At 37.6% G+C, this 17,498-nt stretch overlaps 1 protein-coding gene across 2 annotated transcripts in view; it reads right to left on the bottom strand.

Moving 5' to 3' along the window:
- Positions 1–17,498, bottom strand: part of TRPC1 (transient receptor potential cation channel subfamily C member 1) — a 42,270-nt gene that overhangs the window by 15,582 nt on the left and 9,190 nt on the right. For both annotated transcript variants that reach the window (XM_045030959.1, XM_045030960.1), the window contains exons 5-8: positions 14,696–14,827; positions 11,650–11,845; positions 9,867–10,203; positions 3,287–3,426 (exon numbers count right to left, since the gene is read on the bottom strand). In XM_045030959.1, the coding sequence (XP_044886894.1) occupies positions 3,287–3,426; positions 9,867–10,203; positions 11,650–11,845; positions 14,696–14,827 (805 nt within the window). The remainder of the gene's footprint in view (positions 1–3,286; positions 3,427–9,866; positions 10,204–11,649; positions 11,846–14,695; positions 14,828–17,498) is intronic.

Raw genomic sequence — 17,498 nt, 5'->3', positions numbered from 1 at the left:
TTCAATAAGCAGTGTTCCCAAACTCACCAACTCTTCTAACTGAGGAAATAAACAGGAGAAACAAAACTAAGCTCACCTACTCTTTGAAACCAAATTCTCTTGTACATGCCAGATAAGGGGTATCAACCTCATTCAGTGGAGAGATCTGAATTCCACTTTTAATTACTGTCCATTGACCAGGGGTATAAATTTAGGATTAACTACTCCCCTCAATCCACAGTAAAACTCCCAATAGAACTTTCTGAAAATGTCCAAGGGTAGACTACGACTTTAATGTCTAACTGAATTGTTTTGTTATTATTTGTTCAAAATCACATTCAGCACTCCATGGGACAATATATCAACTTTAAGATTATTGCTATCTCTGACCTTTGTTTCCCACCCTTCAGCTTCATCCTTTTTTAGTTTCCTTTTTCTTCTCTGTCTTTGTCTCTCCTATTTTCCCTCTGCATTTCTTTCCCTGTAGCAATTCTCATTTCAGAGCCTCATGGGCTTCAAACTCCCCTTTCCCATTATACCTAAGATACTGTTGTCCCTCCTACTCTATCTTGTCTATTTAGATTGTAAACTCTGAAATAGGGACACTCACTATGTGCATGAACAATCTACCACACTGGGCCCTGGTATAGGCCCTGATATAGGGCTGTAATACCTGAGCACATCACAAACTTAATATTTTTATCCTCAGAACACTCCAGTGAGGTACAGAAGTGCTATTATCCCATTTTAAAGTTGAGGAACCAAGACACGGAGAGACTAAGTGACTTGGCAAAGTCCACACAGACAGTTTGTTGCAAAGTAAGAACTGAATCCAGATCTCCCAAGTCCCAGGCTAGCAACCTAAACACTGGACCACCCTATTACTTGCTAAAACAATTCCATCCTCAAAAAATGATCAGCAATAACACAATTAATGCTGACATTACAGTGTTGTCACTGGGAAGTAAACTAAACATCCATGTACAACAGAAGGGTGAAAAGAATGGTGGATCTGTATGGACTAAAAGTTTGTAGAGGGGCATCCCTCTTGAAAAGCCTCCCATAATTATCAGACTGAAATATCATAGGACAGGGTTACAGAAATATTTCTGCATTTAGCAACTAAGAAAATGATCCTCATATTTCTTGTCAGAGGACTCTCTCTGAATGACTGCAATTTTACTTCTTTTTCCATCTCCTCAGGAAGGGCAGAAGCTGTTTGTGATTACAGTCTCATGTACCAATAATGATTGTCTGTTTATTGTTTCATTATCAGAAGGCACCAAGTATAATCATATGAGGAGTTACAACCCTGTAAGCTTTTTCTTCCCCCAGTAGGGAATGAGGAAGCTGTTCAATATTTTTTATTTTCATCATTCAATTAGTGGTCCCTGCCTTATTTACTGCACATCATCCATGCCTGCAATGAATATAGAATTCATTTTCTAATGGTCTTTCCTAGTGGGCTTATCACCAACTGCCTCACAAACATTTTAAGGTGTGTGCACAACTGATTGGAAAACCATACTCAGAGAGTAGTTATCAGTGGTTCACAGTCAAACTGGAAGGCCATAACGAGTGGGGTCCAACAGACATCTGTCCTGGTCCCGGATCTATTCAATACCTTCATAAACGATTTGGAGAATGGCATACAGTACACTTATAGTCTGCAGATGATACCATGATGGGAGGGATTGCAAGCACTGTTGCCAGAGCTATTGAGCATTCACAGCTCTGATTGACTTTCGTTTCATTTATGAATGTTCAACACGTCTACAAGTCAGGCCCCAGCTATCTCAAGACGGCTACACAGAGAACGAGGAACACAGGACTAGAGGCCACCTGTCAGAAATTTGGTTTAAGTGACTTGTTGAGCAACACGTAAGATTGTGGCAGGGGGAAGGACAGAACTCAGTTTTCTTAGGTGGCATTCACCTTAACAACAAGCCAAGCCTTTCTCTTCTCTCCACACACCTTACAGAGCAAATGAGTTACGGATCCTTCAAACAGCCTCAATGATTATACAATCCTGATTCACTCCCTGAACACCATCTAACCTGTACACTAAATGAGGCTGCGATCCCACGGAAAAAAATAGTACGCGACCATGTAACAAGACTGGTTTCATAATGTACACATATGCCGGGTGGATTAAGGAATGAAGGATGAAGTGGCAACCTGCATTCTGGCATTTCCTAACATCCAAATACTTGATTTTTCAATCTTAATGAGGTTTGTTAAATGTAATTGTTTTGTATGTAATTTCCTAGATTTTTTAAAAAGGAACGGGTAAAAACAAATTCTGTCATGTGCCACTGAAGAAATGTATAATGCCTCATCATCACTTAGACTTGAACCCTGAATTTTCAACATTATAGCGCATCTTGAAGTACAAGATAGCAAAATTAGCTGGCAGCAGGAGAAGGCTGTTTTCCCAGCAGGGGAATGACCACGAAACCTATTTGCTGGATCTGGGCAAGTAGTCAGGGACAGCTTGGCACGCTCTGCCTCCCCTCCAGGAAATAGAAGCCTCCTTCCCATGTGATTCCCCCCCACACGGAGAGGGGAACTGAACTAAGTGCTAGGTTCAGGAATGGCTGACCAGGTTCTCTCCCTTTCCATTTGTCAGAGTGGAGATCTGCTATAAGGTTCCCATTGCAGTGTCTGCTGCTGCTGCTGCAGCATTAGCCCAGACTTTGAGACTATTCATGTTCAGTTATTTCTGCAAGCTTCCAAAACTTTGCTTATGATGTAACCAAGAGAAAAGAAATGGTGATTTTCAAAGGTTATACACCTCAGCCAACAGAATTTAATGGAGAAAAGAAAAGGCACTTTTCTGGCCTCAGGGCTTTCTCCCTGCTGAATTTAAAAGGCCTGCTGCATACAACTGAGGTATCAGAGATTCTTTAAAAAAAAAAAAATTATAATAGAAAGTGTTCAGCAACCTAAATATAGGGGTCAATATTAGTTCTCTCTAAAAAGCTAAAGAATCAGGGTAGCTGATGTGCCAGTTTCTGACAGGGGCATGTGCATAAGTTCACACCTTATTTCTGGAGTTTAAGCAAATGCAACAAAACATCCTTACATCTAGCAAAACTATAATTTCAAAATTGAAACTGTTGCTAGCCCCTCATGTGCTTATGTTCTGCATCAGTGTTAAATATATGCAGACGAAGATGAGACTATGGCCTTCAGTATTTAGGACTGCAGAATTATTTTTCCTAAGCCCTTGTCAAAATAAAAACAATTCTGTATTTCCTCCCGATCAGCCCCAGTTGGGCTTGAGATCTGAGTCATGGATATTCACCTTGTTATGAGCAACTACTTTGAGAGCAAAGGTTGCCAAATAGAGGGAATTCATGACAAAACTAAGCTGATTACGAGATTCTTCTAAAAAGTCTTCCAGGCCTTCATACCAAAGTCTTTTGACATCTGACCACACCATTCCTGGAGGAGAGAAAAAGAAAACAAAAAGATGTCACTGTATTATACTGTATAGGCTTTCTGCTAGTTCTAGTGTGTTCCAGATGGGTGTTTTGTTTTGCTTTTAAACTAAAAGAAGAGCACCTACTTCTTTTCGAAGTGTTTTAGTGAGAAGGAGGAAAGGGGGAATTTTGTACATTTATCTGAACAGTATTGAGTTTGATCATAAAATACAACAGTGCAGTAATTATCATTTATAATGATGAAGTAATTATAAATGTTCACCTTCCACAAGTCAACTCTTCGCTGAAGAAAATTATCTTTAATAAGGGAGAAGAGGAGTGTCTGGTTTAGAACAAGAGTCCAAAGCCTCACTACAGTTGCCTTTTTTTTAAAGTTAACTTTATTTCAGAAAGCTTGGAACCTCATCACACTGTGCTACAAAAATATATTTTTGTGAATGTATCTGAATTAGAAAATGACCCAAGAAAAAACAGCTTAAAACTAAACTTTTCTTACTACAATTATCATAATTCCTGTAAGGTTAATGACTCAAAAGAAATTTTTTCTACCTATTTGATTCAAGGTAACTTAACAGGAAACAAGGGTTTTGGTTTTACCCTGCAAAATGTACAGGTTTAGCCTATTCACAAAGAGATCTTCAACTGAACTTTTTTTTCTCGCTACTGAATCACTGACCTCAATTAGGTGTTAAATTCTACCATTGTTAACCACTTTACACCGATTCAGAAAAATTCAGCTAATAAAATTCAGTGAGTGAATATTCATATCACAACCTGCCATTTCATAATTTCAAAGGACCTTTTATAGAAATACAGCTGCACATTTAAGATAACCAAATAATCAGCAGAACATTAAATAACTGATTATTTGGATAATTAATATGTTTCCTACTATATTAAAAATTAGGAGAAAAGTAGCATTTACATTACTAGCAACTAAAAACTGTTGGACTTGGCACAGGTTTTTGCAAGTTTTCTAAAACTTTGGTTCAGCAAAAGCAAAGGCAAGTCAGATAAATAACCTAAGATACTTTTTGCAGGACATTCCTTGTAGTTCAGTGAGATATATGCTGCAATGATAAAAGATTAGAGCCAAGCAGAAGAGAAAACACATCCTGCCACAGTTAGAAGTAGAAGGTAGAACACCTATTCTTCCTGGTTGAGTCTTAGTTTTGAGGTGTTTTGTCTGTACATTGCAAAATTTGTTTAAATGTGTAACTAAAACTGACCTAGATAACAAAAGAAGTTAAACTGTGTAAAAGGGTAGTATAGGAAATCCTAAAAATGTCACATCATTTGTCTAGAAGTATAAGATTTTGCTGTTTTTTTTGTCTTGGATTGATTATTTTGGGAGTGAATGGCTAATAGCACTCAAAATATTGAAACGTTAATCTAGTATACAAAACCTGTTATTAACTTTAAGTTCTGGAGTCAAAACAGAATTTTTGCTATGATCACACAGTACTGATTCAATAAAGAGTATACCAATGCTCCAAACTCCGACAAGATAAAGTTAATGATCACTTGAAATAATTATTCTCCTCCAAGTTAATTTTAGTACTTTTAAAAAATATATTTTATTGGAGGTATTCCAAGTTACATTTACTGTGTATGTATTTCCTTATATGCTTCAACAACAAATGCAAAATAACCCATTTATATACACATTTAAAATACTTAATTAAAAGTATTAAGATTTACTAATCTCAAAAAAGTTATTATTTGGGTACTAGTAATGTGTCTGAGTTACAAATCACTCCCTTTCAATCTTATCTCACATGTATAGGTAAAATACTGAACAAGAGAAACAAATTTCAATATGAGTTAAGTGCCTAAGCACTTTTGAAAACCCCACTAAGCACCTACCTGCAACTAAGCACCTTCAAAAATCTGTCCCTAAGTGACCTAGCAGCCTAAATCCAAATTTCAACATTGACTTAAAAGCCTCGGTCACTTAAGTGTTTTACTCGTCATTTAACTGGAGGTCTGGCTCAATTGTACCCATTAACTCACCCCTTCCCTTGTCCAGACACAAAATCTTCTCAAATAAGTGTTGCTCATAGAATTACTCATGGAGCATGCTACATGTCTTTAGTACACAGTCTCTACTTGTAGGTTTGATCTGTTATACTGGAGGCTGGTTTAAGTATGCAAGGACTATTGTTTTTCCTTAAAGAAGCTTCTTTCCACCTGTGGATTAAATCATTATCACTCCTAATCTTACTAGAAATGTACCTGGATTTTACAATTTATTAGGGCTCTCAAGCAATTAAAAAAAATTAATCAGGATTAATCGCACTGTTAAACAATAATAGAATACTATTTATTTAAATAGTTTTGGATGTTTTCTACATTTTCAAATATATTGATTTCAATTACAACACAGAATACAAAGTGTACAGTGCTCACTTTATATTTATTTTTTAATTACAAGTATTTGCACTGTAAAAAAAAGAAATGGTATTTTTCAATTCACCAAGTACAAGCACTATAGTGCATTCTCTTTATCATGAAAGTTGAACTTACAAAAGTAGAATTATGTACAAAAAAAAAACTGCATTAAAAAATAAAACAATGTAAAATTTTAGAGCCTCAAGTCCACTCAGTTCTACTTCAGCCAATGGCTCAGACAAACAAGTCTGGTTACAATTTGCAGAAGATAATGCTACCCACTTCTTGTTTACGGCACCTGAAAGTGAGAACAGGCGTTCACATGGCACTGTTGTAGCCAACGCTGCAAGATATTTACGTGCCAGATGCGCTAAAGATTCCCTTCAGAGGACGTTAATGACAGGTTTTGCTTGAAAATGATCCAAAGCACAGCAGATCGACGCATATCCATTTTCATTATCTGAGTCAGAGGCCACCAGCAGAAGGTTGATTTTCTTTTTTGGTGGTTTGGGCTCTGTAGTTTCCGTATCTGAGTGTTTCTTTTTTAAGTCTTCTGAAAGCATGCTCCACACCTCGTCCCTCTCAGATTCTGGATGGCACTTCAGATTCTTAAACCTTGGGTTGAGTGCTGTAGATTTTTTTTTTATTACATAACTGCACTCAAAAACAAAACAATGCAAAATTTTAGAGCCTACAGTCCACTCAGTCCTACTTATTGTTCAGCCAATCACTAAGACAAATAACTTTGTTTACATTTACAGGAAATAATGCTGCCCACTTCTTATTTACAATGTCACCAGAAAGTGAGAACAGGCATTCGCATGGGACTTTTGTAGCCGGCATTGCAAGGTATTTACGTGCCACATATGCTAAACATTTGTATGCCCCTTCATGCTTCGGCCACCATTCCAAAGGACATGCTTCCATGCTGATGATGCTCGTTAAAAAAATAATGCATTAATTAAATTTGTGACTGAACTCCTTGGGGAAGAATTGTATGTCTCCGGCTCTATTTTACTCACATTCTGCCATATATTTCATGTTACAGTAGTCTTGGATAATGACTCCAGCACATGTTCATTTTAAGAACACATTTGCTGCAGATTTGACAAAATACAAAGAAGGTACCAATGTGAGATTTCTAAAAAAGGCTACAGCACTCGATCCAAAGTTTAAGAATCTGAAGTGGCTTCCAAAATCTGAGAGGGATGAGGTGTGGAGCATGCTTTCAAAAGTCTTAAAAGAGCAACGCTCCGATGAGTAAGCTACAGAACCCAAACCTCCAAAAAAGAAAATCAACCTTCTGCTGGTGGCATCTGACTCTGATGATGAAAATGAACATGTGTAGGTCCACACTGCTCTGAACTGTTATCGAGCAGAACCTGTCATCAGCATGGATGCATGTCCTCCGGAATGATGGTTGAAGCATGAAGGGACATATGAATTTTTAGCGCATCCGGTATGTAAATATCTTGCAACACTGGCTACAACAGTGCCATGAGAACACCTGTTCTCACTTTCAGGTGACATTGTAAACAAGAAGCGGGCAGCATTAACTCCTACAAGTGTAAACAAATTTGTGTGTCTAAGCGACTGGCTGAACAAGAAATAAGACTGAGTGTCAAGTATCAGAGGGGTAGCCGTGTTAGTCTGGTTCTGTAGAAGCAGCAAAGAATCCTGTGGCACCTTATAGACTAACATCTGTTAGTCTATAAGGTGCCACAGGATTCTTTGCTGCCAAGACTGAGTGGACTCGTAGGCTCTAAAGTTTTACATTGTTTTATTTTTGAATGCAGGTTTTTTTTGTACATCACTCTACATTTGTAAGTTCAACTTTCATGATAAAGAGAATGTACTACAGTACTTGTATTAGGTGAATTGAAAAATACTATTTCTTTTGTTTTTTTTACAGTGCAAATATATGTAATCAAAAATAAATATAAAGTGAGCACTGTACACTTTGTATTCTGCTATAACTGAAATCAATATATTTGAAAATGTAGAGAACATCCAAAACTATTTAAATAAATGGTATTCCATTACTGTTTAACAGTGCAACTAATCGTGATTAATTTTTTTAATTGCTTGACAGGTCTAATATATACCTATACTATCACCAATCCATAATGTGATATTGCTGGTATTTTTGAGTAAATACGGTTTAAAAAAAGCTTATGAATTATTGAACAGTTTTTAGATTTCTAGACATTCAACAGAATCGCCTCACAGAGTATATATTTTTTAAAAGTAATAGAATCAATTTAGACACAAACTGTAAACTTTGCAATACTAGTATTTTACAAACTTCCAGTCAAACAAATGAGGATATAGATTACATGTCTGTCTACAGTCTTTTAAGAATTAACATATATTAAGGCTGTTATAATTTGGTTCTCAAAGTCCTAGAGATTTCAGCTTTAAAAGAAAACCATTAAAAGGGCTGACAAATTCATAAAACAGAACAGTGAAAGTTTTGGGACCTACTCTACTCAAAAGCAGTATCTGTGCTCCCTCTACTGGTTCTGCACCAAGCACAATTAGCTTGCAAATATGCTTCTCTGGGATATGTTGATATTATCAATGATATTGGTATATAAAAAGGAAGTACATATAATGGAGACAAATTTAAAATACCATTAGAAAACAAAAGGCGAAAAAGAGGAAAAAAATCAATTATTTTCATATACCAAATAAGAGGATTTTACATGAGACTAAAAACAAGTATTTTTCTTCTTAAGCCATTTTTCAGTTCTGCAGTGGCTCTACCTTTTATCTGAAATTGAACTAAAAATCAAACATTGCAGAACTGGAAATGCAAGGCCAAGTTACCAATCTTTTTCTATACTGACACACAGGAAACTGGGTTCAATTGGTGGTCTCCTCCTCCTGGATTGTAGGGGACTAGACTGCTGTGGAGGTTTCTTATTTAAAACTTAGAAGGGAAAGATTTTGCACTGCTCAGCAGCAAACACTTGGACCAAATTCCATCTTTTTTTCCAAAGCTGCATCAATAAAGGGCCTTGAGGAGGAAAAATATAGGTAAATCCTCATGGCTCCCGAGATCCACAACTCATACAGTAACAAAATCAATTTGAAATAGAAGAAAACACGGTATAGGAGCTGATTGAGCTGAAATAATTACATATTTATTACAAGAATCTAGAAGTATTTCAACTGAGTTACATTTTATCAACTTGCATAAAGTGCATGAAAAGTTTTAACTGAGTATGTTTTTCCAAGAAGCTTAATATGATCTTTTTAATTACATTTTCTCTACCTTTTGAAACTTTTAACTATCAATACTGAAATTCTATCAAACATCAGCCTAATTTCAAACCTTGCCCCAAGTCACGAGAGAACCAAGATCACTTTAAAAATGCCAAATGAAAGTTACGTTTAAAAAAAAAAAAGCAGGACTTAGCAGAAATTAAACAGCTGCTTTGTAGGTGGCTGACCAAAAAAAAACTATTGGCTCACAATAGCTGAACAGCCGACATAATAAACAAAACGACCCAGTCATGAAAAGGGTGTTGAAAATTAAGATAACCTCTGAACTCTTAATTTTTAATTTGGCATCAGTGAAAAAATCACTAGCAATCTCTCACTATCTCTTATGGAGGGAGTAACTAATCATATCAGGAACACGTGCTTACTTTTTTTTATGTCATTATTTAAAATAGTCCTGCAACTTAGTTAAAATACATAGTTCTCACATTATCATATTAATATCCCAAACCATATCCCACATGATCATTCTTGCCTGAGCCAGCAGCACTCTACCAAACCTTCCAAAATAGCATTCCTGGCCACTACCTCTGGCAGAGAGCTCTGTGAAGTGTTACTTTGACTACTAAGAATTGCTACACCATTAGATCATAAGTATCTCACTTCCTTCACCCTTTATCCTCCAGCCAGCCAGCCAGCCAAGGGATGCCAAGCATTGATTGGAATTCTCATTTCCTACAGAGTAGCACACAACATTATTGCTGGATCAATGAAATGGCCAATGTCAGAACCTTTTGTCTAACTTTTTATCCATCTGATACTTACCAATAAGCCATATTATCAGAAGATAGTCTATTCTCTCAAGTGCTGGCCCCATTGTATTCTTCTTATCCTCATTGTAGACCAGTGAATACAAGTTAAGTAATAGCAGGAATGTGAAATATGAAGCTCCATGAATAATAAACTTCATAAAAGGAGTGTGAATTATTCGACCTACTCGAGATTTAGGGGCTAATAAGTAACAGAGAGACAGAACTGGCCAAAAGATGCCAACTGTCAAAACAGTCAAAATCTTCTTACACGTGTGCTTGCGTCGGTAGCCTGCCATCTGTCCAAACCACACAGTGTTGAGAAACTGCTGGCAGTTAGACTGAGAAACAAACTGGGAAAAAAAAGTAAGCCCTGATTAAGGTAACCATTATTAAAAATCTATATTCAAGCCATTGTAAGTCAGTTATAGATCATACAGTATTACACATTTTCTGCTAAGCAAGTAGAATGAATTATCTTGAAAGAATAACTTTTAAATGTTACTTTTAAAAATGTTAATATGGAGACAAAAGGAAAATATTAGTAAGATAATCACAAATATGAATTACTGTCACCTCCTTTCCCACCCACAAGTTTAGAACATGGATTCCACAGCACCAGTTTTTTTTATGGATATCAAGAACAGATCTCTTGAGAGGCCAGGATAACAGTCAGATTAAGAATGATTTAACTGTTTCTTTTTTTAAAATCATTTAGCAAACTGTTATACAGACCTAAATGCCATGCCATTCTCCAAAACTTGCTGCTTCCTATGGGATTGATTCTGTGAGGTACTATGTGCACCCAAAATTCACTAACACCATTGTGTTGTGCATTGTGTTGTCTTTGTCATTAACAGGAATTAAGGATCCTCAATGCCTTACAGAATCAGGGCTAAAATGACCAAGTAATCCTATACCAGTCAGATCTACCTTTTAATTTTTATGGCTCTACTTCAGCAAAGAACTTAAAAACAAGGTTAACTATAAGTGACAGCTTAAGTGCTTTGCTAAATCAGGGCCCACACAAGCAGGAACTTTCAGTCTGAAATATTATGTAGATCAACAGATTTAAACAAAAATTCTGTTAGAAAAGTATATTTGTCAGAAACTGTTTGTATTTCAGTACAGTTTGAAGTTTAATTTCAAGATGAATGGAAAAAATAATTCCTCCTTTACAATCATAATAGTTCAGAAAGCCTATCATGAAAAATTCTCACTATAACAAACCTCCCAGCAATAAAATATTTATTTATGAGGGACAGAGGGATCGATGGATCTTTTCTCATACCACACAGGAAAAAAAGATGCTATATTTCATCCAATCACAGTGGTAAAAAAAAGGTATGATCAAAACCAGAAGTGCATCTGGAATACTTTTTGTATGTTTGCTTAACAGTTATCTGTGGCACATAATAGTCCAGTCTCTTGTGGGTTGTAATACTTTGGTCTAATTGTTGGGTTTAGTGTGTGAGTGCTGGGTGATGGTGGTGGCGGCCTCTGATATACAGGAGGTCAGATCAGATTATTTGGTATCCCTTCTGACCTTAAACTCTATGACACTGTGGCTCTAAGTATAGCAAATTCACTAACTGTAGCTAGTTTTGGGGTTGTGTTTTTTTTTTTTTAATACGACCTGTCAAATTTTTCTTACTTTGCCTATCTGTAAATTCTGATTACTGTTGAAGGAAATATTGTTTAACCAGTTTGTGTGTGTACAGTGAAATCTGTATTTACCAACAATAAACTAATCCTTTCAAGCCTATCTATAACAAATTAAGAGAGACAGACAGACGTACCTCCTTTTGGTTATACTTGATAGCAAGTTTTAGGCGACTCAAGTTCATCCTCTCTTCTAACAATCCTCGTTTGTTCACATGCTCATCACTAGCTGTATGGTTTAGGATAACTTCCAGCTCCCGTGAGTTCCGTGCCTGTGCAAGTAAATCTTTAGCAAAGGTTTTGCACTGCTGGGCTAGTTCCTCATAATCATTTCTAGAAAATACAAAAGTAGCAGATATTAATGCATCTCTGACTCAGACTTCAATATAAACATTAATTATCTCTCTTAATTGGGGGGATGGAAAGATATGCTTAACAAAACCAAGTTATATGAATCTGTTATATAAAATTACGGCCCAACAGCACTTTCTAGAGCCATTCACAGTGAAGACAGGTCTATGCAAGTTTCCAGTGCGACAATGTACTTCAATTTTGTGTGCACCATCCTTTGTATCCTAATCTTGCGGCTCTATGGAGGTGAAATTACTAAACAGAGTTGTAGTGTAATAATATTTGCCTTCTCTTTACTTGTAACTTCAGAATTTCAATCTCCACAGGTTAAAATGTACACTTCCCAGTCTCCCTCATAAAAATTTACTAATAATCTTCACAATCTTTTTACAATAGTTCACGGCATGGGAAAAAGTTGACCATTTCTTATGTTGGAATTTTTTTAATCCCACCAATTGAAAGTTAAGTCTATTTGTTGGAACTGATTTATTAAATTCATAGAATCATAGATACAGAGAAAAAAATCTCACTTTCTGCTGGTCTCACCAGGGAATGTGATATACTTCAATACAAGTTATCTTCACATAAGAGCAAGAGCTGAACCCTCACTGAGAGAGAATAATGCCCAAACAAAGAAACTAGATTTAGGAAATAGATATTTTGCCTTAGACAAGAAAAGTATATCTACATGAAATTAGGAAATGATGGCTGAGATAGATCGTTATCCCCTACATTTCTGTGACTTTTTTTAATTACAGGGAATATAAAGAAAGCAAGTTGCGGTTTAATGCATGTGAACATGCAGAGAGAAAGCTAACAGAACTATAAGTGGATCTTTCAAATCATCATCTGATCCTTTATTAATACAATATTGAAGTATCTGCGTCGGAGGGAGATGGGGAGACAGGACAAGAGAAACCTTGAAATAAAAATTTTAAATTGGTTCCATTTGTATCCTTGTTCAAAGATTTCACTTTTTTCCTTCAACCATTTTATTTTTTTTAAATTGTGACTAAGATACAACCACTGCATTTTTGTTGCAATACAGATACAGAGACTGAAGACTGTGTGCTCAGACAAGCAATTCTGAAGAGAATTAGGAAGAGCCATGTGACTCACGCAACAATTCAAATGTAAAGCTTAACCTTTTTTTTTCTACAGTATAACTTTTACAAAATTTCTGATGTGGTTATGACAAGCCATTCCAATGCATGAAAGATTTTTTTTTAAAATTACTTGAACTTTTTTTTTAAATGTATCTAATAATGGTAAATAAAGTAGCTTTTCTCAGAGCAGCTTTGTATTTTAAAAATACAAAGATGTGTTTAAAATAGTAGTTTAATGTATTATCCTTATAAAAAAGGAGTTTCTAAAGAGATCTCCATTTACAACAGAAAGCAAAAATTAGATACAAGTTAATCTATTATATCAGAAATATACTCCCGCTTCTGGTCACAACATACACTGGAGGTTGTATTATTGAAGCAGATCTCATAGTAGAATAGAGTATTAAGATATTGGGGCTATAACTTCAGTATGAAAAGCAATGTCAGGGCAGAGCCTAAACTTGTTTAATCAGCTAAGACTACTACAATATTAAAAATATTTCTTGATTTTTTAACTTCCACCTCCTCCCACAGAGAGGCAATTAGCATCGTCAACTCTCCCAAATGTATAGTAAGGTGATTTTGGCCGCTGCTGCAGGAGAAATGTGTTCTCAGTTCCACATTTTCCTTCCCCCCCGCCCCAAACCCCAAATCAATTCTGTCCCCCAAGTTCCCATATCATATCAATTCTGTGCCCCCATCTCAGATCTGCTCCTCCTGCAGCTCCAGGGGGTCTTCAGGGTCTTTACAGTTTTTCCTTATTATAATAAGCCTGCACTTTAAGTCTTAATGTTCTTACAAACTAACACCTAGAAGCAGTTCTTTAGTTTGCATCATTTTATTCCCTTCTCTTTACAAAAGGCTAAATCCAACCTCTATATGAATACTTTAAATAGAAGTGGTAATTAACAGTTGCCAAATATTTTGCAATTTTTAACAGGGAAAAAAAGCCTGCTTAGTTTAACACAAAATCGTGTGGCTCGTTAGTTTATAATATAGACATGGCACTTTTGGTATCAAAGATTTATTTATTTATTTTTACATTTTAGTGTTCATATAGAGTAAGCAAAGAGGGGAAAAAAAAAAAAACACGAGTCAGGCTCCGTGTGGATAAGTGCTGTATAGTGTGTACATGAACCCCAATCCTGACTTGCAGAATTCCTTGTTATGTTAGTCCTGGCAAATTACAGAATATGTTTGAGATATGAGTAAGCTAGAAATTGTGTGGGATAGGAGCTAAGTGTTGTGGTGTCCAACTAGTTTTTAATATCAATTCACTTCAAATTTCAACTCAGATCTGGGGAGGTGAAAAGCTGATGACACTACACACACTCAAGTGCCTACCTCCTAAAAAGGATCAAATGATTAAGGCTATGTGTACACTAGAGAGAGAGCTTTCAGTGGCATCAATGTACCGATGAAGCTGTGCTACTGTAAAATCTCTCATGGAATATTTACATCTCTGAGCGACAAATTTTGCCGACATAAATGGTAGTGTAAACATAGCTTCAGTATGGCAAAATGAAAAAGTTTTGGCAGACAATGCTCAGCAATGTGTTCAAAATGTGTTTGATTATTCATCAGTCTTAATTCAGTCCCCACCATTATTCTCAATCTGATTTTTTTTAATAGCTAACTACAGTGCTAAACAAAAAAAATCCACAAAAACATGAGCTATATGGAAAACAAAATAGAGACAAAAGTTTGTAGTTCTTTTCATTCCTACCTGAATTCAACTTCGACAAGACTTAACTCTTTTAAGTCTGCACTAAGTTCAAAAGCTCTCAGAATTGGATCCTCCTCTGTCAACATTATTAAGGCAGGACTGGCCAAACAACGATAGATGTCAAGACGAAATCTGAGAGAAAAGGTTCAGAGAGTAAGGCAACTTCTTAAGATGAAACAGCTTCATTTGATTAGCATTTTCAAATCACAATATGTCTTGAATTCTCAGAAAAGCTAAAACTAATTTAAAGAGAGATTACAGCCATAAAATCGGGAGGGGAGGGCGGGGTTCATAAATCTCACTAGGTCAGGTGCTGGGGTCTACTTTGAAGTCAACTGCAAAAGGACAAAAGGAAATTAAAGTTCCATTTGTACTCTCCCAGAGCATTTATGCCTGCTGATTTTTATTTTAGGCCTAAAGACAACATACTGGGTCACTTAGAATTTTGAAGTGAGAAACATTTCACGTGATGTGTCAAAAGGAGGAAAAGATTTTGAGTCCAATTCTGTAGTCCTTCATATATGCTGAACTCCCACTATTTTAAATGGAGTTTATATCATAGAAGGGTTGCAACCCTCTCTTCTCCTCACTGCTATTCCAACCACAGTCAGTACAGCAGCAGACATCAGTTAATGTAATGCTTGTTCCAGCCGGACAGCAGGACTGGTAAATGCCATGAATTTCAAAGGTGCACAGTCACAGAGCATTAATCATTCCCACAGAAAGATAGTCAAAATGAATGTATTAAACAGGGCAGAGGCCTCAACTTTATTAATGAATCTCAAAACACTGGAGAACAGGAAGCAAAATGCCTCTATCTTCAACTACCAGGCAGCTATTTGGGTCCGGTATGGTAAAACTGTCTACAGTAACCAAGAGAGGAGGAAGACAAGATCCTTATACCCCACCCTTGTTCGTGAGATGAGGGTGGGTCTTAAATCTCATACAAGCTAAGTCACACTAGTGAGTTCTCTCATTCCAAACCAACCCAGGCTGATGCCAGTAGCCTCCTGGGTTCCATGCTCAATTTTTTACCCCAAGAGCATGTTGCCCATTCAGTCTAAATGCACTGGACGCCAGCTGCAAGTTGCAACAAAGTTTTGGGTTTGTTTTTCCCTCCCTTTTAACTACCTTACCTAACTAGCCAGAACTCTGGGTTGCTACAGGAAGGTTTAAAAAAAATAAAAAAAAAATAAAAGGACATGATCCTATCTTGTGTGGTGGGGGAATGATCAGGAAATACTCTTCATCTATGTAGTGACCAGTAATTCTCATCCTGCTATATCAGATTGTTGTAGTATGCAAAATAATTATGAACTTTAAAGAAAAATTAATGGGCTAATAAGTGCAATAAAAATAAACTTCATATCTGTTGCATAAGCATAGTCCAAGAAAGTTTTCAGTTACCAAGATTTCCATCAAAGATCTTTAAAAAGCAATGTAAAAATTATTTTGGAAACTAGAAGGATAAATTCCAAATTTAAAAATATCTGTTAGTAATTGATTTTTGATCCATTAACAACTATTTCCATTAGACAAGGAAATAAGTGTTTCGCTTAAATGCAAAACAGATCAGCTAGAGAGGATGTAAACCTAGTTAAAAACTTTTTAAAAGACTAGAATATAAAATTAGTAAAAGTCTTTCCAATTCATGCTCTGCAACTGAGAATTTTAGGTTCCATCAACACTACAACTTTTTACTTATTACACCTGTACCCTGATATAACGTGACCCAATATAACACGGGTTCGCATACAACGCAGTAAAGCTCTGACACGCTGCTCTGAGCAGCATGTTAAGGGTGCCGGGCCGGGCCTGAGGGGTTCAATAAGGGGCAGAGGGTGTCGGGGGTGGTCAGGCGCTTCCCTCCCTCCAGGGTCTAGGAGGCAGGAGCTGTGGGGGGGCAATTTTGGGGCCTCGCAGTCCCAGAGTGGCCCAGGGGATTAATGGGGGGCCGGGAACAGGCCGCTCTGCTTCCCTCGCCCCGGCTCTAGCTGTGTCCCTCGGGGGAGGGGGCTTGGGGGAAGGAATCCCCCCGCACTCACCTGGTAGGTGAGTGCGGGACCTTCCCCCCCTCCCGCCCCCCAGCTGGGGCAAGGAAAGCGAAGCAGGCTGGGGCCACGTCACTCCGTTTCCCACCGCAGGTGAGTGCGGGGGGCGTCCTTTCCCCAACCTCCCTGCACTCACCGGCAGCGGGAAGCGGAGCAGCCCGGCCCCAGCCTGCTCTACTCCGCCAGCTCCCAGCTGTGGTGCTTCACTTCCCGCCACAGGTGAGTACGGGGGGCATCTTTTCCCCAACCTCCCCGCACTCACCGGCGGCAGGAAGCGGAGCAGCACGGCTGGGAGGTGGCGGAGTGGAGCGGGCTGGGGCCACGTTGCTCCACTTCCTGCCACTGCCAGTGAGTGCCTGTGAGGGGGCAGGGACTGTGGATAGGGGTCGGAGCAGTCAGGGGACAGGGTGCAGGGGGGTTGGGGTCCTGGGGGTGATTAGGGACAGGGGTCTCTGGAGGGGGCGGTCAGGGAACAAGGGGGACCAAAGCAAGTTTGATATAACGGGTCTCACCTATAACACGGTGAGATTTTTTTTGTCTCCCGAGGACTGCGTTATATCGGAGTAGAGGTATATATTGAACTAAACAGCAACTAGCAAAATATTTTAAAAATAAATCACATGCTAATTTGTCATAAGATTTCAAAAGGTGAGAGGTTTGAGTATAATTTGCTCCACTGTGCTCTAGTCTTGAGTGTCATGAGAATAATTGGGGGAGGGGGGGGAAAATCAGTAAATGCGGTAATTTATAGT

This window comes from Mauremys mutica, chromosome 9 (assembly GCF_020497125.1).
Source record: "Mauremys mutica isolate MM-2020 ecotype Southern chromosome 9, ASM2049712v1, whole genome shotgun sequence".
In the NCBI taxonomy this organism is placed as follows: Eukaryota; Metazoa; Chordata; order Testudines; family Geoemydidae; genus Mauremys; species Mauremys mutica.
The sequence above is the reverse complement of the archived record's forward strand: the minus strand, read 5'-3'. Positions and strand labels throughout refer to the sequence as shown.